At 36.7% G+C, this 24,321-nt stretch overlaps 1 protein-coding gene across 8 annotated transcripts in view; it reads left to right on the top strand.

Moving 5' to 3' along the window:
• ATG7 (autophagy related 7) overlaps positions 1-24,321 on the top strand; it is a 231,462-nt gene that overhangs the window by 95,442 nt on the left and 111,699 nt on the right. For 7 of the 8 annotated variants that reach the window (XR_013448957.1, XM_078074983.1, XM_078074986.1 and 4 more), the window contains one exon: positions 19,106-19,228. The exons of the other annotated variant lie outside the window; for it this stretch is intronic. Coding sequence is in view for 6 of the 7 variants with exons in the window: in XM_078074983.1 (XP_077931109.1) it covers positions 19,106-19,228 (123 nt within the window). In the remaining variant the exon portion in view is untranslated. The remainder of the gene's footprint in view (positions 1-19,105; positions 19,229-24,321) is intronic. 8 annotated transcript variants of the gene reach the window in all.

Below are 24,321 nucleotides of genomic sequence, written 5' to 3'. Positions count from 1 at the left end.
ATTTATAGGATAGAGGTAAAGGAGTAACCTAATAGAAAAACGGATAGCCTTAAAAGAAAAAAAGGCCTAAAACTAATGAGCAAATATTTATCTCAAGAAGTCAGAAAATGCAGTACAACAAATACAAACAAGCCAAAGGTAGAAACTAAAGAGCAAAAAGAAGATGAACAACGCCAAGAGTGTGGAAGTATCTATAAAATTGGTAAGCCTCTGATGAGGCCGACCATGAAGAAACAGAAAACAGAATTAGCATGTATCTTAACAACATAGTTTTGAATTTTTTTATTTTATTTTATTTTTTAAGATTTTATTTGAGAGAGAAAGAGCGAGCACACACAAACGGGGAGCAGCAGGCAGAGGGAGAAGCAGGTTCCCCGCTGAGCAAGGAGCCCAATGTGGGACTCAATCCCAGGGTCCTGGGATCGTGACCTGAGCGGAAGGCAGACACTTAACCAACTGAACCACCCAGGCGTCCATTGAATTTTTTTTTAAAGAGTTTATTTATTACAGAGAGTGCATGCACATGTGTGCAAGGGGGGAGGGGGAGAGGGAGGAGGAGAGAATCTCAAGCAGACTTCCCACTGAGCACGAAGCCTGACTTGTGGCTTGATCTCATGACCCTGAGATCGTGACCCAAGCCAAAACCAAGAGTGGGCTCAACCAACTGAGCCACCCAGGTGCCCCCAACATAGTATTAAATTTTTAAAGGTCAGATACAAAGGAATAAATGTCTAAGTTCAGAATTCAAATACAGCAGAACTAAGGGATGGTGTTTGGGAAGCAGATTTAGATGGAAGAATTAAAAAGAAGAATAAGGAAGTGGTTATCATACAAGTCAGTGTTTACCTCAGAGAGGCCGGTAGGGTGTTGTGATTGTAAAGTGGGCTTTGTAGGGACTTCCAGTGTGCTGATGTTCTTGATAGTATTTTAAGCTTTAACGTTTTATGTCTGTGTTATTTCATGACAGAAAGATTAATAAACATTCTGCTTGCAGGTGTTTTCAGGCTCACCCATCATTTACATTATTCTTTTAGCTGTACACGAAAGGGTCTCGACCTGACACACTCCTTTTTAGAGAATACTCATTCTAGCCTGAAGGTTTCTAACACATGAGTAGAAGTGGTCTACTGGTAGATCACACAACTCAAATACCTTAGGCCATAAGGGACTGAGTCCAAAAGAACTTACCTACACCATACTTAATTTAGGCCAAGAGTATACATACTTTTTGAAATTGAGACTCTACTATGTGTTCCCTCTTATGCTGGGCACCCACATATACAAGCCTACGGGGGAGACCGATAAATACATGTGTGGAGCGAATTAGTTTGAAGATGACAGGAAACAAATGGGGACTATGGCCAGCTAGAGCTCAGGTTCTCTCTGAGGGGCAGCTAGGGTCCAACTCTGATCACTGACTTGTGGAATTTGGGAGTAATGTTGCCAGATCTTCTCTTGTTTTTGTTTGTTTGTTTTAAGAGTAAATGGAAATCTGAATTTTAAAGTCAAAGCATCGGATTTTTTAGTGTTAATTCAAGCATATGTTTTCCCCCAAATACTCCATGAGTCAAACCAAACCTGTGTCTTTGCTATTTCCAGTCAAGGGCTGTTAGTTTATGGCAGTAACATCGGGTCATGCCGATGGAGATAGAGAATAATATATAAAATAATATAATCAAATGCCTAGTTTTTCTCAATGGACCTTGCCTGCCAAATATGTGCTTGTATAAGTCTCAGTTCCAGAATTAAAAGAAAGTCACTGAACCAAAATCCATACATTACAAAGTCACTTGGGGTAATAATTTTCTTAATGAGAGCTGGCTCTCTGTGCAGGAGACCTAAAAACTTTTTACCATGAAGAATTTATTAAAGGGATTGACTAAAACTGCTAAATAAACAGTAGTATCACACAGTAATTTTTTTTAGGAGGAATAGCTAAAGATGAGTTTTTAAAGTTAAGGGAACATACATGCTTCTTCATGGATTGAGTCTAAGAGAAGGTCCTCCTGCTCAGAGAAAGGCATTTTGAGGAACTGGGGATGTGGCCCAGCTCTCTAGGGTATTCTGATGTGTGCTCTCAGACTCTGTAGTTTTTGTGCTCTGTAGTTTTTGTGCTTTGTGACTTACTTTGAAGAATGACTTTAGAAGGCTGTAATTTGTTACATTAAGGTTTCAAGTTATTTATTATTTTTAATGTCCTGGCATCCTCCAAATGATCTTTCAGAGAATATCTTCAGTTTGTTATAGTCATGAACAAATATTATATGGGTTAAAAAGATGACTGAGAAAGAAAAGTTCTAGCCTTAAAAATTTCATTTTAAAGTAAAGACTCGTATACATAGTAGATAAAATTGTATCCTCTTTTGCCTTCCTTATCCTCTATTCATAGGATGAAATAGATACATTTTTCAAGGATATTTTTTACTGTTAAGGGCATTGGGGGGAAGGTAATAAGTAAGACAAAGATTATCAAGAGAGATTATATTTTTTAAGATGGTGGGTATTTTTGTGTTCAGATGAGAATATAGAGAGGTAGGGATAGTTCTTGTCTGATTCCTTCTGCTTAGATAATGAAGATGAAAGGAGGTCACTTAAGAAACCAACTTGTACGTAATGTACACATTTAACTTATGTATTTTTTAGGATTTTTTGTCTCTGAGTTATTTTGTTTAATTGGGGTGAAAAATTTTCCTTTTCCATATTAGTGTTAATTAATACTTAAATATGTAAGGTAGTCCAGTTCTTTTTCCCTAACTTGGTTGTATAAATTAGAATACTAATGAAATGATAAAATAAAAACAAAGCATTAGTATAAACAAGCCTGAGAACAAAGAATGAATATCACAAGTGTAAAAATAGTTCTGCATGCATTGTGCATTACAGTAAATATTTGATTATCTCCTTGACAAAAGATAGCACCCCTGTACACTTCTGTTCATAGCAGCATTATTCATGATAGCTAAAACATGGAAGGACCCCAGTGTCCATCTACAGAAGAATCAACAGAATGTGGTCTATCCATATATCGGAATGTTATTCAACCTTCCAAAAGGAAGGGAATTCTGACACACACTACAACATGGAGGAACCTGGAGGACATTATGCTAAATGAAATAAGCCAGTCCTAAAAAGACAAAAAATGCATGACTCCACTTAAATAAGGTACTTAGAGTAGTCAGATTCCTAGAGACAGAAAGTAGAATAGTGGTTACCAGGGCTGGGGGAGGAAAATGGTGAGTTGGCATTTAAAGGGTGTAGAGTTTCAGTTTTGCAAGATAAAAAGAGTTCTGGAGATGGAAGGTGATGGGGATGGTTGCACAACATTGTTAACGTACTTAATGCCACTGAACTGAACACTTAAAAATATTTAAGAAAGTAGATTTTATGTATTTATTTTACCACAACAAAAAAAAATTTGGAAAAAATAAAAATGATACTTCTTATACAGAAACATAGTGAATTTCTCCAAGAAGCCTGTAACCTAGAGCAGGCTCTGTAAATATTCAAATGAATGTATTGAGTGGCTTGGGCTATAGTCATTCTTAGAGTGGCCTCTTGTTTACATTTTTACAATTCGCCTCCTTGTTGACTTCTATCCATATTTAAAATAAGCCTTCCTCAAATTTATGACCTGCCATAGTGTAAGTCTAAAAAAATCAGATTAGGTGGACAGAGCATCCATTTGTAAATATTTTGATCATTATAATATCATGGTCATTAAGCAACTCAACTTTGTAAGCTCAAATTATTAAGAAACCTTATTTTGCTTTTATGGTAGAACTGAAAAGAGAGCTATTTAGATTTTTTTTTTTAATTTAAATTCAATTAGCCAACATACAGTATATTCATCATTAGTTTCAGATGTAGTGTTCAATAATTCATCAGTTGCATATAATACCCAGTGCTCATCACATCGAATGCCTTCCTTAATGCCCATCACCCAGTTACCCATCTCCCCACCCACCCACCTCCCTCCAGCAACCCTCAGTTTGTTTCCTGTAGTTAAGAGTCTCTCATGATTTTTCTCCCCTCTGATTTCTTCCCATTCAGTTTTCCCTATGGAAACATAGGAAGCCCTATGATCCTCTGCACTGTTTCTTATATTCCACATATGAGTGAAACCATATAATTGTCTTTCTCTGATTGACATATTTTGCTCAGCATAATACCCTCCATTTCCATCCATGTCAATGTAAATGGTTAAGTATTCATCCTTTCTGATAGCTGAGTAATATTCCATTGTATATATATACCACATCTTCTTTATCCATTTATCCATTCATCTGTCGATGGACATCTCTGCTCTTTCCACAGTTTGACTATTGTGGACATTGCTGCTATAAACATCGGGGTGCAGGTACCTCTTTGGATCACTACATTTGTATCTTTGGGGTAAATCCCTAGTAGTGCAATTGCTGGGTCATAGGGTAGCTCTATTTTTAACTTTTTGAGTAACCTCCATATTGTTTTCCAGAGTGGTTGTACAGCTTGCATTTCCACCAACAGTGTAAGAGGGTTCCCCTTTCTCCGCATCCTCGCCAACATTTGTCGTTTCCGGTCTTGTTAATTTTAGCCATTTAGCCATTCTGACTGGTGTGAGGTGGTATCTCATTGTGATTTTGATTTGTATTTCCCTGATGCAAAGAGATGTGGAGCATTTTTTTCATGTGTCTGTTGGCCATTTGTGTATCTTTAGAGAAGTGTCTGTTCGTGTCCTCTGCCCATTTCTTGACTGTATTATTTGTTTTTCGTGTGTTGAGTTTGATAAGTTCTTTATCGATCATGGATACTAGCTCTTTATCTGATATGTCATTTGCAAATATCTTCTCCCATTCCGTAGGTTGCCTTTTAGTTTTGTTGACTGTTCCTTTGCTGTGCAAGTTTTTTTCTTGATGAAGTCCCAATAGTTCATTTTTGGTTTTGTTTCCCTTGCCTTTGGAGACATGTCTAGCAAGAAGTTGCTGCGACTTTGAACTCTTTGAAGAGTTCAAAGAGGTTGCTGCCTGTGTTCTCCTCTAGGATTTTGATGGTTTCCTGTCTCACATTTAGGTCTTTCATCCATTTTCAGTTTATCTTTGTGTATGGTGTAAGAAATGGTCCAGTTTCGTTCTTCTACATGTGGCTGTCCAATTTTCCTAGCACCATTTATTGAAGAGACTACCCTTTTTCCATTGGATATTCTTTCCTGTTTTGTTGAAGATTCATTGACCATAGATTTGAGGGTCCATTTCTGGGTTCTCTGTTGTGTTCCATTGATCTATGTGTCTTTTTTTGTGCCAATACCATATTGTCTTAATGATCACAGCTTTGTAATCCAGCTTGAAGTCCGGCGTTGTGATGCCCCATACCAGCTCTGCTTTTCTTTTTCAACATTCCTCTGGCTATTTGGGGTCTTTTCTGATTCCATACAAATTTTAGGATTTGTTCCAGCTCTGTGAAAAATGTCGATGGTATTTTGATGAGGATTGCATTGAATGTGTAGATTGCTCTGGGTAGCATAGGCATTTTAACAATATTTATTCTTCCAATCCATGAGCATGGAATGTTTTTCCATTTCTTTGTGTCTTCCTCAATTTCTTTTCATACGTTTTCTGTAGTTTTTAGAGTAGCTATTTTAAATTTAGATAAGGTTGTGTCAGATTAGCTTTTCTTTTTTTGGGTGGGGGGAGGTGGGACAGATTAGCTTTTCCACAAAGGGTCTGCAGTAGTTCTTTGATCTTCTACCACTATCTGAAACTTGAAGGTTGTGAAATCTTCTAAGGAGAGCTTCCTTTTTCTTCTCTTTCTTCTCACTATATATATTTATCTTTTCAAGGATCTTCAGAAGTATTGTTCATCTTTTAAGATGATAAACTAGATGTCGTACATATTTAGTTCCAAACAACTCTAATTGGAAATGACACATTTTTAAAAAGCAGTCCACAGATTGATGGGGGAGAAGGTTAAGTGCATCTGTCCATCCATCAATCCACCCCTCCATTCCTCCCTCCAGATAGTGTTTCTTATTACTCATTCTGCATTACAGACGAATGTAGGATCCTTATACTAACAGCTCATGATAGGTCTTTTTTTAATTAAAACACAATTCACATATCATAAAATTCATCACTTTAAAGTGTACAATTCTTTGGTTTTTAAATATATTCACAAGTTTGTGCAACCATCACACTATCTAATTAGAGTACTTTCATCACCCCAAACAAACGCCATAACCCCAATACCCATTAGTAGTCATTCCTCCATTCCCAGCTTCCCCGAGACCCTGCAAGCACTAATCTACTATCTGTCTCTATGGATTTTCCTATTCTGGACATTTCATATAAATGGAACCATACATGTAGCCTTTCACAAAAGGCTTCTTTCGTTTAGCATAATGCTTTCAAGGTTCATCCATAATGTAGCATGTGTCAGTACTTCATTTCTTTTTAAGGCTAAAAAATATTCCATTGTATGGATATACCACATTTTTTTTATCCATTCATCAACTGATGGATATTTGGGTTGTTTCCATTTGGCGGCTTTTATGAATGCTGCCACTACAAACATTTGTGTATAAGTTTTCGTGTGAACATATGTTCTCAATTCTCCTGGGTGTATACCTAGGAGTCTAATTACTGGGTCATATGGTAACTCTGTTTAACATTTTATAAAACTGCCAAACTGTTTTCCACAACAGCTGCACCATTTTAAATTCGCATTAGTGTAGGAGGATTTCGATCTCCATCTTCTTGTCAACACTTGTTTTTGTCTCTTTTTTATTGTAGCTATCTTACTGGGTGTGAAGTAGTATTTCACTGTGGTATTGATTTGCATTTCCCTAATGACCAGTGATTTTGAGCATCTGTTCATGTGCTTGTTGGTCATTTGTCTGTCTTTTTGGGGGAAATGTCCATTTGCTTCCTTTGTCCATTGTTAAATTGTTTGGGTTTTTATTTTTGTTTTTGGCTTTTTATTGAGTTTTAAGAATTCTTTATATAGTCTGGATACCAAACCCTTATCATATATGTAATTTGCAAATATTTTCTCCTATTTTGTGGCTTGTCTTTTCACTTTCCTGATGTATCCTTTGAAGCACAATAGTTTTTAATATTGATGACATCCTAATTATTTTTGAGGGGGGTAAGGGGGTTGAGTCTCTGAGGGGGTTTTGTTGCCACATCTAAGAAACTGTTGTCCAACCCAAGCTCATAAGGATTTACTCTGTTTCTTCTAAGAGTGTAACTGTTCCAGTGCTTACATTTAGATCTATAATCCATTTTCAGTTAATTTTTGTGTATTGTATGTGGTAAGTGTTTAACTTCATTCTTTTGCATGTAGATATTCAATTGTTCCAGTACCATTTGTTGAAAAGAGTATTTTTTACCCCATTGAATTATCTTGTTACTCTTGTCAAAAAGGTAAGGGTTTATTTTGGGGCTCTATTCCATTGATCTGTATGTCTGTCCTTATGCTAGTGCCATCTAGTAATCAATACTTACCTTTTAGTAAGGTTGGGAATCATGAAATGTGAGATCTCCAGCTTCATTCTTTTACAAGATTATTTTGGCTATTCTAGGTCCCTTAGGTTTCCATATGAATTTTAGGATCAGCTTGTTAGTATCTGTCCCCACTTACTAAAAGCCAGCTGGGATTGCACTGAATATTAGATCAATTTGGAGTATATTGCTATCTTACCAACATTAAGTCTTATAATCCATGAACTTGGGATGTCCTTGTATTTTAGTTCTTTACTTTTCTCAGTGTAGTTTTCAGTGTACATGTATTGCATTTACTTCGTTAAATTTATTCCTGGATCTTTTTTTGATGTTGTTATAAATGGAGTGGTTTTCTTTCTTCCTTTCTTTTTTTAGATTTATTTATTAGAGAGAGAGAGAGAGAGCGTGTGCAAGGGGAGGGGCAGAGGGAGAAGGAGAGAAGCAGACTTCGCCTCAGTGTAGAGCCCGCATTGCAGGGATCAGTCCCACAATCCTGAGATCATGACCTGAGCTGAAATCAAGATTCGAACACCCAACTGATCAAGCCACCCAGGGGCCCCTAAATGGAGTGATTTTTCTTAATTTCTTCTTTGAATAAGTCATTGCTAGTGTATAAAAATACAGTTGATTTTTGTATATGGCTCTTGTATCCTTCAAGAGTAGAATGTACGCTTGTACTCAAGAGTGGGAGTCCTTGATGTACTTACTTTTTCTAAGAGTATTTTGTGGACTTCTTAGGCTTTTCCATGTACAAGATCATGTCTTCTGAAAATAGAGTTTTACTTCTTTCTTTCTAGTCCAGATCCAGTCTAGACAGATGCTTTTATTTCTTTTTCTTGCCTATTACCCTGACTAGAACCTCCAATACAATGTAGAATAGAAGGGCAAAAGTGGGAATCCTTGTCCTATTCCTGATATTACTGGGAAAGCTTTCAGTCTTTCACCATTAAGTATAATATTGATACTTATTGATGCCCTTTAGTAAGTTGAGGAAATTCTCTTCTATTATTGGCTTGTTAATTCATATGAAAGGGTGTTGGATTTTGTCAAATGCTTTTTCTGTGCCTTTTTAGATGATGGTGTGGTTTTTGTTCCTGATTCTATTATCATGATGTATTACATTGATTTTCATATGTTGAACCAGCCTTGCTTTCCAGGGATATATCTCACTTTGTCATGGTATATAATCCTTTTTACATGTTGCTGGAGATTCAGTTTGCTAATTTAAAAAATTTTTTTAAATTTACTTAAGTAATCTCTACACTCAACATGTGGCTCAAATTCACAACCCCAAGATCAAGAGTCACATGCTCCTCCAACTGAGCCAGCCAGGCACCCCAGTTTGCTAATATTTTAGGTGAAGATACTTGCACTTATATTCATAGGGGACTTTGGTCTTTGGTTTTCTTTATTTGTGATGTCTTTGTCTGGTTCTGGTATCAAGATAATACTGGTCTCAAAATGAATTGAGACATGTTTCCTTCTTTTCTGTTGTTCAGGGGGATTTGTGAAAGATTGGTTAATTCTTCTTTAAATGTCTGGTAAAATTCATCAGCAAAGCCATCTGCTTCTGGGCTTTTCTTTGTGGGAAGTTTGTGATTACTAATTCAGTCTCTACTTTTCATGAGTCTATTTAGATTTTCTATTTCTTTTTGAGTTGTTTCAGTACTTTGTGTCTTTCTCAAAATTTTTCCATTTTTTATCTAGGTCATCTAATGTATTGGCATACAGTTGTTTGTAGTATTTCCGTAAAATTTTTTTAAAGATTTTATTTATTTGTCAGACAGAGAGAGCACAAGCAGAGGGAGCTGCAGGCAGAGGGAAAAGCAGGCTCCCCACTGAGTAGGGAACCCGAAGTGGGACTTGATCCCAGGACACTGGGATCATGACCTGAGCCGAAGGCAGATGCTTAACCAACTGAGCCACCCAGGCGTCCCTCCATATAATTTTTATTTCTGAAGTATTGACAGTAATAGCCCCTCTCTCATTCTTGATATTAGTAATTTGAGTCTTTTCCCTTTAATTTTTGGTCAGTCTAAATAAAAGTTTGTCACATTTTTTTGGTCTTCTGAAAAGATTTTATTTCTGCTCAGTTCTTTGTATTTCCTTCTTCATGCTTGCTTTGTGTTTAGTTCACTTTTTTGTTTTGTTCTTAGGTTGGAAAGTTACGTTATTGATTTTAAATCACTCTTCTTTAATATAGGCATTTATAGCTATAAATTTCCCTCTGAGCACTGTGTTCAATGCATCTCATAACTTTTGGTATGTTACGTGTGCGTGTGTGTGTGTATGCAGGCACGTGCATGCATGTGTGTTTTCGTTCATCTCAAAGTATTTTCTAATTTCCCTTGTGATTTCTTATTTGATCCATTGCTTTTAGGAGTGTGTTGTTTAATGTCCACATATTTATGAGTTTCTCAAATTTCTTTGTTATTGATACCCAATTTTATCCCATTGTGATCAGAGGACATAATTTATATGATTTCAGCTTTTTTCTCTTATTGAGACACATTTTATGGTCTAACACATGGTATATCCTAAAGAATGTTATATTCTTTGAGAAGAATATGGATTCTGCTGTCCTGAGAATAGTGTTCTATAGGTATTTATTAGGTTTAATTGATATATAGTGTTGTTCAAGTCTTCTGTTTCCTCAGTGATCTTCTGTCTAGTTGTTCTATCCATTATTAAAAGTGCAGTATTGAAATCTCCAGCTATGATTGTTTAATTGTATATTTTTCCTTTCAATTCTGTCAGTTTTTGCAAAATGTATTTTGGGTCTGTATTGATAAGCACACCTAAGATTATAATTATTGTATCTTTTTAATATATTGACCCTTTTGTTATGTCCTTCTATGTCCCCAGTAACAATTTTTGTCTTAAAGTCCATTTTGTTTGATATTAGTATAGCCTCTCCAGTTAACTGTCTTTTGGTTTCTGCTTTCATGGAGTCTTCTCTCTTTTTTGTCTCCCCCCCTCTTTTTTTTAAATTTTATTTTATTGTTATGTTAATCACCATACATTACATCATTAGTTTTTGATGTAGTGTTCCATGATTCATTGTTTGTATATAACACCCAGCGAATTGTACATATTTAAGGTCTACAACTTGCTATGTTTATATATCTTGAAATGATTACCACAACCAAGCTAGGTAACATATCCATCACCTCTACAGAATTACCATTGTGTGTGTATGTATGTGTTGAGAAGTTTAGTATAAGATCTCTCCTCTTAGCAAATTTCAAGTATGCAATATGGTATTTTTAACTATCATCACCATGCTGTACATTACATCTCCATAACTTATTTATCATGCATAATTTAAACTGCATGGAATATCTTTTTCTATTCTTTTACTTTCAACCTATTCACGTCTTTGAATCTAAAATGAATCTCTTGTAGCACATAGTTGGATGATGTTTTTTGTTTTATCTGTCCATTCTGCCATGTATGCCTGTAGTTGGAAGCATTTAAGTCATTTACATTTAATGATAAAATAGAATTTACATCTGCCATTTTGGTTTTTGGTTTCTATATGTCTTATGCCTTTTTTTCTTTGTTTTCCTCTATTTTTCTTTATTCCACCTTTTTGTGTTAGATATTTTCTAGTGTGCCATTTAATTCCATTGTTTTTTCTCTTACTATATATATTTTTATTTTGGTGGCTGCTCCAGAGTTTACAATTAAAATGCTATTTATAACAATGTGTTTTGGTTTAACATCACCTTAATTTGGGTAATAGTAAAAACTTTGCTCCATTGTACCTTGGTTTGCCTCCCCTTCTTTTGGGCTTACTGTCACACAGATTAAATCTTCATGTGACAACACAGATACATAATTATTGCTTTATGCATTTGTATATTTGTATTTTATTTTATTATGTATCTGTATTTTAAATCACATAGAAGAAAAAAAATCACAAAGAAAAAAATACATTTGTTGTCTTTTATATTTATCTATGCAGTTTCCTTTACCTGTGTTCTTTATTTCTTGTGGATCTGAGTTACTGTCTAGTGTCCTTTCATTTCAACCTGAAGCACTCACTTCAGAATTTTTTACAGGATAGGTTTGCTGGTGATGAATTCCCTTGTTTTTGTTTATCTGGGAATGTGTTCATTTCTCCTTCATTTTTGAAGGTTAGTTTTACTGGACATAGAGTTCTTGGTTGACAGTCTTTTGCTTTCAGCACTTTGAATATTTCATGCCAGTACTTTTTATTTTTTTTAAAGATTTTATTTACTTATTTGACAGAGAGAGAGAGAGACAGCAAGAGAGGAAATACAAGCAGGGGGAGTGGGAGAAACAGTCCTCCCGCCGAGCAGGGAGCCCGATGCAGGGCTCGATATCAGGACCCTGAGATCATAACCTGAGCCGAAAGCAGACCTTAACCATCTGAGCCACCCAGGCGCCCCTATTTCATGCCAGTACTTTTGGTCCCTATAGTTTCTGAAGAGAAATTGGCTATTAATGATTCCCTTTACATGATAGGTTATTTCTGATTTGCGTTTGCCTGATCATCCCTTTGTCTTTTGACAGTTTAATTATGATGTGTCTAGGTATAGATCTCTTTGAGTTTATTCTGCTTGGAGCTGAGTTTCTTGGATGTGTAGATTAATGTTTTTCATAAAATTTGAGAAGTTTTTGCCATTATTTCTTCAAATATTCTTCCTGCCCTTTTCTTTCTTTCTTCTCTTCTGGAACTCCTTTATTAGTATATGATGTCATATACTAATGACATCTCTGTCATTAGTCTCTGAGGCTTTGTTCATTTTCTTTCTGTTCCTTGGACTGGATACTTTTTCTTTCTTTCTTTCTTTCTTTTTCTCTTTTTTTTAAGAGACAGAGCATGCACGAGTGAGTGGGGAGGGAGGGGTAGAGGGAGAGGGAGAATCTTAAGCAGGCTCCATGCTCAGCACAGAGCCCCACATGGGACCCAGTCCCACAACCCCAAGATCATGACCCCAGCCAAAATCAGAAGTCAGATGCTTAACCAATTGAGCCACCCAAATGCCCCCACAGACTGGATATTTTCAATTGACCTATCTTCAAATTAACTGATTCTTTCTTCACCATGCCCAAAACTGATTTCAGTCTCCTTCAGTTGTATTTTTTAACTCCAGAATTTCTCTTTGGTTCTTCTTTATAATTTCTCTTTATTGATATTCTCTATTTTGGTGAAGCATCATTTTCATACTTTTTTTAGGTTCTTAGACATGGTTTCTTTTAGTTCTTTGAATTTACTTAAAGTAGCTATTTTAAAGTCTTTGTTTAGTAAGTTCCTCAGGAATGGTTTCTGTTGACCATTTTTGGTTTTGTTTTGTTTCTTTGTATGGGACATATTTTCTGGTTTCTTTGCATATCCAGTAATCTTTGTTGAGAACTGGATGTGTTACATAATATAATGTGTTAACTCTGGAAATCAGATTCTCTCCCCTGCCCATGGTTTATTGTTGCTCTTTGCTGTTGTTGTTTGTTTGTTATTTAGTGGCTTTGCTGAATTAATTTCATTAAGTTGGTCTTCTTTGTGTGACCATGAAGTTTCTGCTCGGTTAGCTTGGTCATCATCTAATGATTAGACAGAGATTTTCTTAATTTCCTGGAACCGGTAAATCACAGTCTTTGCTGAGGTGCTCTGTGTGTGTATTGGGGAGTGCCTTCAGTGCTGAGCCAGGCATTTAAGAGCTCTGCCTTACCTTTCATCTCCTGCTTGCACAGATACTCAACTAGAAGTGAGAGCTTAGGGCCTTCTCAGATCTTTCCTCAGAGTGTGCACAACTTTGGGCATATACGTCACCCTGTGCCTGTGCACGGTCTTCTAGATTCTCAAGAATATGTTGGAACTTTTCAAAGTCTCTTAATGGTAGTCCCCAGATTTTTGTTTTACATTCTTTGGTTAGCGCATTGTTGCAGCAACTATTATCCACCATCTCAGGAGATCATGATGTTAAACAGGTGTCCCTGATACTTGTCAACAGCCAGCCCTGGGAGAAAGACTTTCACACTGGGTGAGTTCTGAGTCAGGTCAAATAAAAAGAACATACAAGCAGGGTTTCCCTGGGAACCACCAAACAGGTGGCAGTTCTCTGAAAATGGAACTTTGAAGGAGCTTCAGCCCCAGTCTACCCCCTCCAGTGGCTGCCAGGCTGGTTGCCACTATGACTGTGTATTGTTAGTGTTCAAGGCTACATTCGAGCTGGGAAGGGGAAGGGGGTAAAAGCCTCAAAGCCCATTGTTTTTACAGAGAGATTCAGATGTTTTCTGAATAAATACTCCCCAGACTCTGTCACTGTTGTCTTTTCTCTTACAGAGGAGAGGATTTACAGAGGTCCTTGCTCTGCTATTATCACCGACACCACTGTGTGTCTTCTTGTCATGTGTTTTCTGTATTTATCAAATCCTATTTGGCAATAATATTTTTAAAGTAATAAATGCATAGCATTTCTATTTCCCTTCATAAGCCATTCTTTGTCAGTGATTGAAGTCATGATTCCTTTTTGTATCTCAGTAGGGTAACAGGCATGGAGTTGCATTCCCATTTTAGAGATGAGCAAACAGGCTCCAAAAGGTGAAGTGTCTTGCCCAGTGTTGCCAGGTTGCTCCCAGTTGTGTGTTACTCCCAGTTATCAGTTTCTTTTCTTCTTACTAGTTAACTCAAGCAGAATTGTGATTTTGGTATATGAAAAAACCGAGATATAATACTTGATTTTTTAAATGCAGTTATGTGTTATACCAAATACTAAAGCATTGACTTTTATTCCATAGTCAGTTATCTTGATGTTGATACTATTTGGTGTTTTGTCTTGAACTCTTCCAAATCTTCTAAATTATAGTTGTGCCCATTTTGCATTTGGATGCCTGAGATGGTACACTATACGGTGACTTTAGGGAAAGAACAAGAGACTGACTTGTTCTATATTTTTGGTATGCCAGTAATACCGTTCCATGTCTTGAACTCAGATTTGTCTTTCTTTTTTTTCTAGTTTGGCCTTATAAATCCTGCCTATGTCCAATAGAGTGAGTTAACAGCAGCAGATTTAATTAGATTGATAGCTATATGTTTCCATATGAAGCTGTTTTCTCATCCATTATCAGCTTTGTATCACTGAGATATATGGAAATAGAAACAAAGTTACCAAACATGTGGTTGATAGTTGGAAATGCCATCAACTCTTGATAACCAGGGATAGTGTGAGCATTTCCTTCAATTCTTTTGGCAACTTAGTGTGCCCTGGAAAGTAGGGTCAGAATATAAAAGGGAAGAAAAGATCATAGGGAGTGGAATTAATCAGGCAAGACTTGCTGCAGGAGCTGGTACTTGAGCTGAACTTTGATGGAAGTGAAAGATCTCACTTGATGGGGAAGACAGGGGGTCACTCTCAGTGGTTAGCACCAAGAGGAAACAAGAAAGGAGCTGGGAGCAGTGAAGGTGGGACAGTAGTTGTAAGGGCTGCTGAAACCAGAGCTTTTTGTCCTCCTCTTTGATTCTTTTTTATTATGATGAGAGAAATCCCAGACACCAAGAGACAGAAACGGATCAGGGGGTTTCCTGGTCTTATTAGTGATGCTTCCAGCTCATTATCCAAAGTGATATGGAATGGCTCCGTTAGTAACAGAACTTGAAAACAGAGGGTTTTGCCCTCCTTGGAGCAAAGCCTCTGCAGACTACTGGGTGACTGTCCATCAGATGGGAGTGTTTTGACCCTTCTTTTGTGGATTTTCATAGGATGGGAATTAAAGGTCCTGGTGGCTTCCAGCCATACTCTTTTATTACCCTATCTGGGATATTGGGCTACCTTTCCCTGAGTATATTAGAAATCATGACACATGTATTTTTAAATCATTTAGAGTAAGTAAATACAATTTCTAAACAACAGAGACTTTAAATAAGAGGTTTGCCGACACTGCATGAAAATATATAAGCTAAAAGAAGAAAACACATAAACTATTTTTTTAGGTTGAGTACTCAGTTCCTCGTATCCTTGTTTAAGAATAGACAAGAATTGTAAACCGTGTATCTCTTCTGCTTCTCGTGAAATGTAAATCATTGCGTGGTATTGTCAGGCGATCTTAACCCTATGAAAGGCATTCTCCAGAGAGTTGTCCAAAGTTGGAGGGTTCTGGAGGAACTTAAATGCCTAGCTGGGGGGTATGGGTTTGATCTAGTAAAGAGTCAACAAAGAATCTCAGCAAGAGAATGGATACTCCTATAACCATGTCTTAAAAAGAGATTCTGTCATCTTTGTCCAGCAGTATGAATGTGACATGAGTAAAGCTCACCTAGCCTTATAAAACAGTGAAATAAGGAAAATCATGTTCATCAGGAAAGGACCCATATCCTTGTATTAAAAGAGTCCTATTTCTCTAACTTAGCAAACTCTCCCAGTACCTTTAGAGTACTTATAACCTATCAAAATGTAATGTGTACACTTCTCAGTACCATGTATTATATAATTACTTAGGAGGTTCATTATGTTTTATGTAGACTGACACATTGTTGCAGTGCTCATATTCATTGTAATGGTATCTTTTTGTGGGGTGGGGGGTAATTTAAAACACATTTTCCCCTTTAAGAAGGTCAAACTGTAGGGAAAAATATCCTTGTACCTTTTATAAGCTGCTTATACTCGTAATACAGATTAACTTCCCAGCACATAAAGGGAATACTAGAAAACTCTTGCATGATTAAATATGCCCCCGGAGGATTAAGTTTTTCCACATATTTTTGAAGCCAGAACAATGAATAGTGTTTCAGCATTAAACTTTCTGTACATCTTGATTATGGGGGAGGCTTTTACTCCTACTGCTCTTGCTGTTAGTTTTTCTGCTATTCAGATTTGTAGCACTGCAAAATTATCTGTGGAAACATGGGCTTGAAATCTGAAAGGTTGATTAAGGTCCAACAAAGTATCATCTCTGGAATTATTCTAATTTTTTAAAGGTTTTTATCCATTTTTCAAGGCTGTTTCTTCTTTTACCTTATTGAAAACCTGGCACAGAGTAGTTAATTAGTGAGCTTAGTGATTCAGAAATAAGTGATCACTAAGCACACAGTATTTATCATTTTGAAAAAGATCACTGAATTTTCATGCATATTTTTCATAAGATAAAATTCCTGTTTGTAATGAATCTCTTTATTACTGAGGGATTCAGTTACTAAGTGCCTTTTTATCCAGGCATTGGGTTGTCAGATTAATTTACTGGGGCTCATCAACCAAAGGCTTTGCTTTGTGTACCTTGAGGCGTACTGATCACCCTTTGCTCCTCTATGATCCCCAGTGTATCTGTTCCCTCCGGCCTGCAGGTCTTACCTTCCCTTCCTTGGCTCCCTTCACTGGTACTCAGCAGCCCCTCAATTTCTTTGACCTCTCGGTTAGCTTTATCCTGTCAGTGCCCAAGCTTAGATGGGTCCTTAACCACATTTCTCCCAAAATGTATTTCTGTCCTGAGCAGGGGCCTCCACTTCCTTTTCTCACATTCCCCACGCAGCTGTCCCAGACCATCACTACCCCCTCAAGCTCCATGGCCCATCCATCCCCTTCTCTGGCAGCAGATGACCTTGCTGCCTGCTGTCAGACCCCAGAGCTTCTTGGTCCCCAGTTCCCTGCTCTCCTAACTTATCACTACTGCTGCTTTGTTTCCCGTGGCTGAAGGAGGGCTGCCCCTCCTAGCTCCAGCTCTAACAGGGCTTTAGAGCTCTTCCTCCTCCTCCTCTTCTGAGACTTTCCTCCAGCACTAGGGGAAAAAATAGAGACTTCTGTGTATTCTTCCAGAGATCTTACATGCATAAACAAGCATACACACAGCTACATTTCCCTTTCTTCCTCTTTCCTCCTCTATCTTTATTTTTTTAAGACATTAATACTAGACACATGGTCTGGACATTGCTTTTAATATACCTGTATGTCTTAGAAATAAGTTTACATTAATACTATAGAGCTACCTCATTCTTTTAACGGATCTAGATTATGCCCTTGATTGTAAATACACCATAATTTTGTTAACCAGCCCCTATTAAAGAGTAGTCACTTCTAATCTTTTGTTGCTGCAAACAGTGTTTCAGTGAGCATCGTTACATATCATTTTTTTCCCCATGAACAACTATATCTGTATGAAAAGTCTTTGAAGTGGAATTGCTGCATTGAAGGGTTTATACATTTTTGTTTCTTTATGGAGAAATTTTTAAAAAATTGTTTTCTAGTTCTTGTGTTATTGCTTCTCCAGCCTTTCTCTTCATGTGTAATTGATTTCTTGGATTTATCTTCAATGTCTGCTTTTTGATACATTCATCTCTTTATTTCTTCCGAGTTCTGAGAGAATTTTAGAGACATTCTGGTTCACTATTTCCTAACACTCACAATTCCTGTGATCTTTGAATTTTTAAATACAATAATCATTATTTTGTTTGCTTCTGAGAACTCAGACATTCCCAAATTGTTCTCCTGTCAAGACTGCAGGCCTTGAATCTTTTTATCGAAGGACAACATATATACAAAAAAAGGGCTTGATGGCTTTTCACAAAGTACACCAACACCCAGATAAAGAAACAAATGTTATCAGTATCCAGAACCTCCCTTATGCCCCGTTCAGTTACAGTCCCTCCATGGGTAACCCACTCTCCTCACTTAGATTCGTTTTGCCTGTTCTTTTTTTAAAAAATGTAATCGTGCAGTAAATAATGCTTCTCTCTTCTTTCTTTTAACATTGTGAGAATTATCTATATTGTTGCAAGTAGATATAGTTGTTTTCGTTGCTAAGTAGTGTTCTATTGCATGAATATACCCCTTTGTTCATTCTACTATTGATGGACACTTGAGTAGTCTCTAGTTTGGACCATCATGAGTAGTGCTGCTATGGACACTTTGGGTCTTCTGATACACAACCGCATACTTTTTTTGTAGGGTGTATATATCTAGGAGTCAAATTGCTTGATCACAGGGCATATAAGTGTTAAGCCTCTAAAATGGCTTTCTCATTTTGCACTCCCATGAGAATCCCAGTTGTTCTACATTCTTGCCAGTACTTGGGATCTTCTTTTTTATTTTAGCCATTTTGGTGTATATAAAGTAAGATTTCATTATGGTTTTAGTTTACATTTCCCTAACCACTTGTAATGTTGAGCAACTTTTCGTATGTTTATTGGCCATTTGGATATCCTCTTTTGTGACATGCCTGGTGAAATTTATTTTTACGTTTTTAAACTATTCTGTTTTTTAAAAAAACATATGGCTAGCCGGTAGATCACATTTCCCATCCATTTGTCCCTCTCTTTGTTTGTATCCTCTTTAATTTTTTTCTTGGCTCTTTTCTGGCCTTTTTTTTTTTTTTTCCTAACAAGTGAACTTTAGAAGTAGGAACCCCAGCTTTTCTAGAATTTTTAGTGAATTGTCATGAAACAAATTTTATTTGAGAAAAATTGTCATCAGAATTGGAAAAGGATATTGTCATTGTTTCTAAGAAGGGAAAATGATAAATCCTAAGCCCTCCCAGTTTTTGCCCTCCAGATTGCATTATTATCCCCATGTTTAATTCTAGTTTTAGTTTCATTTTTGACAAGTGCTTATAGAAGTGAAAATCTTGTAATATGCTTTTAAAACCAGCCCCTTTTAAAAAATATAAATGTTTTACAGGTTCTTGATCAGTATGAACGAGAAGGATTTAATTTCCTAGCGAAGGTGTTTAATTCTTCACATTCCTTCTTAGAAGACTTGACTGGTCTCACTTTGCTGCATCAAGAGACCCAAGCTGCTGAGGTAAGAATAAAGCGAGCTTTCTATACTGAGGACTGGTGTGTTTGAAACCTACTTGATACTCAGATTTATGGAACAGTAAGGAAGCGGTAAATTCTGATTTTTTTCCTTAGAACATACATCACTAAATAAGTCTGCTAGTTACCAGAGAAGGAACCTTCTGTAGTCGCTGGATGTTGATGTGTGCAGATTGTTGTATAGTAGGTGCCAAATGCACATAATTAAAGGGAGTATGGATTATCTACTTTCAAGCACCTCTGGTCCTTTCTGAAGAACAGCATGCCTGTGGCCATGGGAGAGTTGTCTCTGATGTCCACACATCAGAATGTAAGACAGGGAAGACTGGGCTCTGGCCATGTTCTTCAGAGAGAACATGCCTGGCTTTTATTTCATAATTGGATACATTTTCTTGGGTCACTGAACTCTACTATAAAATGGCTTCCCCAGTCACAACCTGAGAGAGTTACGTGTTGCTTGTCAATTAGAATATATTGCAGATCTTAATTTCCGTGAAGAAGTTCTTAGGAGAAATGTGGCTTGTCTTATCATTTCCACAAGCTACATAAGGAAAACCTTGAGTGCCTGTGTCCCACAGGAGTGGAACACTTGCAAAGATGCCATTAGTCCTATTGTCCTATTTATTGACTCCCACCCCATTCCCACCCCTGCCTGGGATTGTGTGTCTTCACCATTGGGGCAGGCCCCAGCGGCCATTGAGTAGACATTCAGGCCCGATACTGGACTAGCTTGTGGCAAACAAAGGCTGCTGTTTGGAAGATTGGAGCTAGTAGCACTGAGTAAAGAAAATTGAAACTACCAGAGTCAAATCCTTTGAAACTTTCAGCAGATTGAGGTGAGAGTTTTAGGCACACCAGAGAGGCAAGATAATACATCTCTAGTACTACTTTTAAAACTGAAATCAGTTCTGGGGTGCCTGGCTGACTCAGTCAGAAGAACATGCAACTCTTAATCTGGGGGTCATGAGTTCAAGCCCCACATGGGGTGTAAAGATTATTTAAATAAATAAAACTTAAAAAAAAAAAAAAGGCTGAAACCAGTTCCTCTTTAACTTGCCTTGGTGTCCTCTGGGCATTCAATAGATGTAGTACTCCACTTATAACCAATAGTTAGACCCACACAGAGTCTCTTAGCTTCAGTTTCAGAAGATAAACAGCATCTCTGCTGAACTTAAAGAGAATTTGAGATTTTTCCCAAAATTGTGATTGGTTCCCAGACATGGTTCAGAACATTATGTTGATCACGGCTGCCATTTTATCTTTTGCGTAGCATTGTACTGCCTGATGATAAGGTTAAAATAACTTACAGGTCTTTTCAACCATGCAATTGTTTGACTGGTTTGCTGAGGGAATATTTCTACCCATCTAGAAATTATTCATATACTTCTGTCTTGTTGGCTAGATGAATTGCAACTTGAAATTGACCTGAAATTTCACTCTTTAAAACAGAGCAGATGCTAGGATAATGGGCAGATTCCTTGATGAGATCTGACCTGCTTTGCATTTTAGCTGGTCAAACATTAATAGCCTTTTCAAAGACCCAGGAAGAGAAGGGAAAGTTTAAGAGAGCAATAGTGACTAAATAGATGGTGGGGCAGGGGGGGATATGGTTTCATCCACAAGTCGGAGCTTTCTTTTTGAAGTTTTCCCCCATTAAATTATATTTATAGTTTTGGAATCATAAGCCACACATCAAATTTTTGATTAGAGATGGTAGACCGGTTGGCCTGTGAGCCAGATAGCTTGCAGGTGTGTTTTGTTTGGCCTGCCCTGTGTGCTAAATTCTGAATAAAGTCAACATTTAAAACTTATGAATTTTACATAAAAATCTGAATTTTCCCATTTCTAACTTCTTTGAAAAATCAGATCTGGCAAGCCCAGGCCTGCATTTCTTAATAGTGATGGTTAGCTGGAGCAAGGATGCAAATTTTATAGATAAATAATGTACTTTATATGAAATTTGAAGGTATAAAAAATATTCTGCATGTAAAGGAAATCTCCTACACTTGTCCCTTACCACCTAGTTTCCTTTCTAGAGACACACATTTGTTGGTTTTTTGCCCAAAGTTATTTTTTAGGTGATATTCTCCATTTAAATGATGCTCTTGAGTTAATGACTCTTACAGGTATTAGAATTTGCAATCCCTATCTGAGAGAAGTATCGTTATTTTTTTAAAAGAGCCTTGAATAGGGCTATGGTGTTGTTTTTTTTTAATTAAAAAAAATTTTGTCTTTTTATTTCAGCTTATTTTCCATCATGATAAGTGTACTCTTCCTACCTCAACCCCATTTCCCCCATGCCTCCACCCACCTCCCCTCTAGTAACCATCAGATTTCTATAGTTAAGAGTCTATTTCAAACATTTTTTTTTCTTTGTTTTGTTTGATTTCTTAAGTTCCACATAAGACTGAAATCATATGGTATTTGCCTTTTTCTGACTTATTTCGCTTACCATTATACTCTCTAGCTGTATCCATTTTGTTGCAAATGGCAAGATTTCATTCTTTTTTATGGCTGAACCATATTCCACTGTATATATACCACATCTTCTTTATCCATTCATCTATCAGTGGATACTTGGGCTGCTTCTGCAGTTTGACTATTGTAAATAATGATGCAATAACCATAGGGGTGCATGTATCCCTTTCAATTAGTGTTTTTTTTTGTTGTTGTTTTGTTTTGTTTTAGGGGGGTAAATACCCTGTAGTGTGATTAATGGATTATAGGGTAGTTCTATTTTTAATTTTTTTTAGGAACCTCCATAATGTTTTCCATAGTGGCTGTACCAGTTTGCATTCCCACCAACAATGTACAAGAGTTCCTTTTTCTCCACATCCTTGCCAACACTTGCTGTTTATTATGTTTTTGATTTTAGTCATTCTGACAGATGTGAGATAATATCTCATTGTGGTTTTGATTTGCATTTCCCTGATGATGAGTGATATTGAGCATCTTTTCATATGTCTGTTGGCCATCTAGATGTCTTCTTTGGAAAAATGTCTGTTCATGTCTTCTGCCCATTTTTTAATTGGATTATTTGTTTTTTGGGTATTAGGTTGTATCAGTTCTTTATACATTTTGGATGGTAACCCTTTATTGGATATGCCATTTGTAAATATCTTCTCCCATTTGTAGATTGTTTCCTTGGTTTTGTAGATTGTTTCCTTCACTATGCAGAAGATTTTTATTTTGACGTAGTCCCAATAGTTTATTTTTGCTTTTATTTCCCTTGCCTCAAGAGACATATCTAGAAATATGTTGATACATCCCATGTTGAAGAAATAGCTATCTGTGCTCTCTATAAGGATTTTTATGATTTCAGGTCTCACTGTTAGGTCTGTAATCAATTTTGAGTTTATTCTTGTGTATGGTGAAAGAAAATGGTCCAGTTTCATTCTTTTTCACGTTGCTGTCCAGTTTTCCCAACACCATTTGTTGAAGAGTTATTTTTCCATTGTATATTCATTCCTCCTTTGTTGAAGATTAATTGACCATATAATGGGTTTATTTCTGGGTTTTCTGTTCTATTCCATTGATCTGTGCATCTGTTTTTATGCTAGTACCATACAGTTTTAATTGCTACCACTTTGTAATGTAACTTGAGATATAGAATTTTGATATCTCCAATTTTGCTTTTCTTTTTCAAGATTGGTTTGGCTATTTGGGGTCTTTTGTGGTTCCATACAAATTTTAGGATTGTTTGGGAGCGCCTAGGTGGCTCAGTTGGTTAAGTGTCTGACTCTTGATTTTGGCTCAGGTCAAGACCTCAAGGTTATGGGATCGAGCCCTGCATTGGGCCCTGCACTCAGCACAGAGTTTGCCTGGGATTCTCTCTCCCTCTCCCTCTTCCTCTCCCCCCACTTGCACACACACACTCTCTCTCTAAAATAAATAAATAAAATCTTCAAAAAAATTTAAGATTGTTTGTTCTAGTTCTGTGAAAAATGCTGTTGGTATTTTGATAGGGATTGCACTAAATCTGTAGATTGCTTTGGCTAGTATAGACATTTTAACGATATTTGTTCTTCCAACCCATGAACATGGAATGTCTTTCCATTTCTTGGCATCATCTTGAATTTCTTTTATCAGTGTTTTATAGCTTTTAGAGTAAGTCTTTCACCTCCTTGGTTAAGTTTGTTCCTAGGTATTTAATTGTTGTTGATGCCATTGTAAATGGGATTGTTTTCTTAATTTCTCTTTCTGTTGCTTCATTATTAGTGTGTAGGAATGCAACAGATTTCTGTACGTTGATTTTGTATCCTGTGGACTTTAGTGAATTCATTTATCAGTTCTAGTAGTTTTTTGGTGGAGTCTTTTGGGTTTTCTATACAGAGTATCATGTCATCTGCAAATAATGAGAGTTTTACTTCTTCCTCCCCAATTTGGATGCCTTTTATTTCTTTATGTTGTCTAATTGCTGTTGCTAGGACTTCTAGTACTATATTGAATAAAAGTGGTGAGAGTGGACATCCTTGTCTTGTTTGTGACCTTAGGGTAAAAGCTCTTGGTTTTTCACCATTGAGTATGGTGTTTGGCTATGGGCTTTTAACATAAGGCCTTTATTATGTTAAGATATATTTCCTCTAGACCTACTCTGCAGAGGGTTGTTTTTATTTTTTATTTTTTTATCATGAATGGATGTTGTACTTCATCAAATGCTTTTTCTGCATCTATTGAAATGGTCATATGGTTTTTTTCCTCTTATTGATGTGATGTATCACGTTGATTGTTTTGTGAATATTGAACCACGCTTGCATCCCAGGAATAAATCCCATTTAGTCATGTTGTATGATTTTTTTAAATATATTGTTGGATTCTGTTTGCTCATTTTTTGTTGAGGATATTTGCATCTATATCCATGAGAGATACTTGCCTGTAGTTCCCATTTTTGTGGCATCTTTATCTGGTTTTGGTATCAGGATGATACTGGCCTCATAGAGTGAATTTGAAAGTTTTCCTTCCTCTTATATTTTTTTAGAATAGTTTGAGAATAAGTATTAACACTTCTTTAAATGTTTGGTAGAATTCACCTGTGAAACTGCCTAGTCCTGGACTTTTGTTTGTTGGAAGTTTTTTTGA

This window comes from Halichoerus grypus, chromosome 1 (genome assembly GCF_964656455.1).
Source record: "Halichoerus grypus chromosome 1, mHalGry1.hap1.1, whole genome shotgun sequence".
Lineage (NCBI taxonomy): Eukaryota > Metazoa > Chordata > Mammalia > Carnivora > Phocidae > Halichoerus > Halichoerus grypus.
Note: the sequence above shows the minus strand (reverse complement) of the source record. Positions and strands in the feature narration are given on the sequence as shown.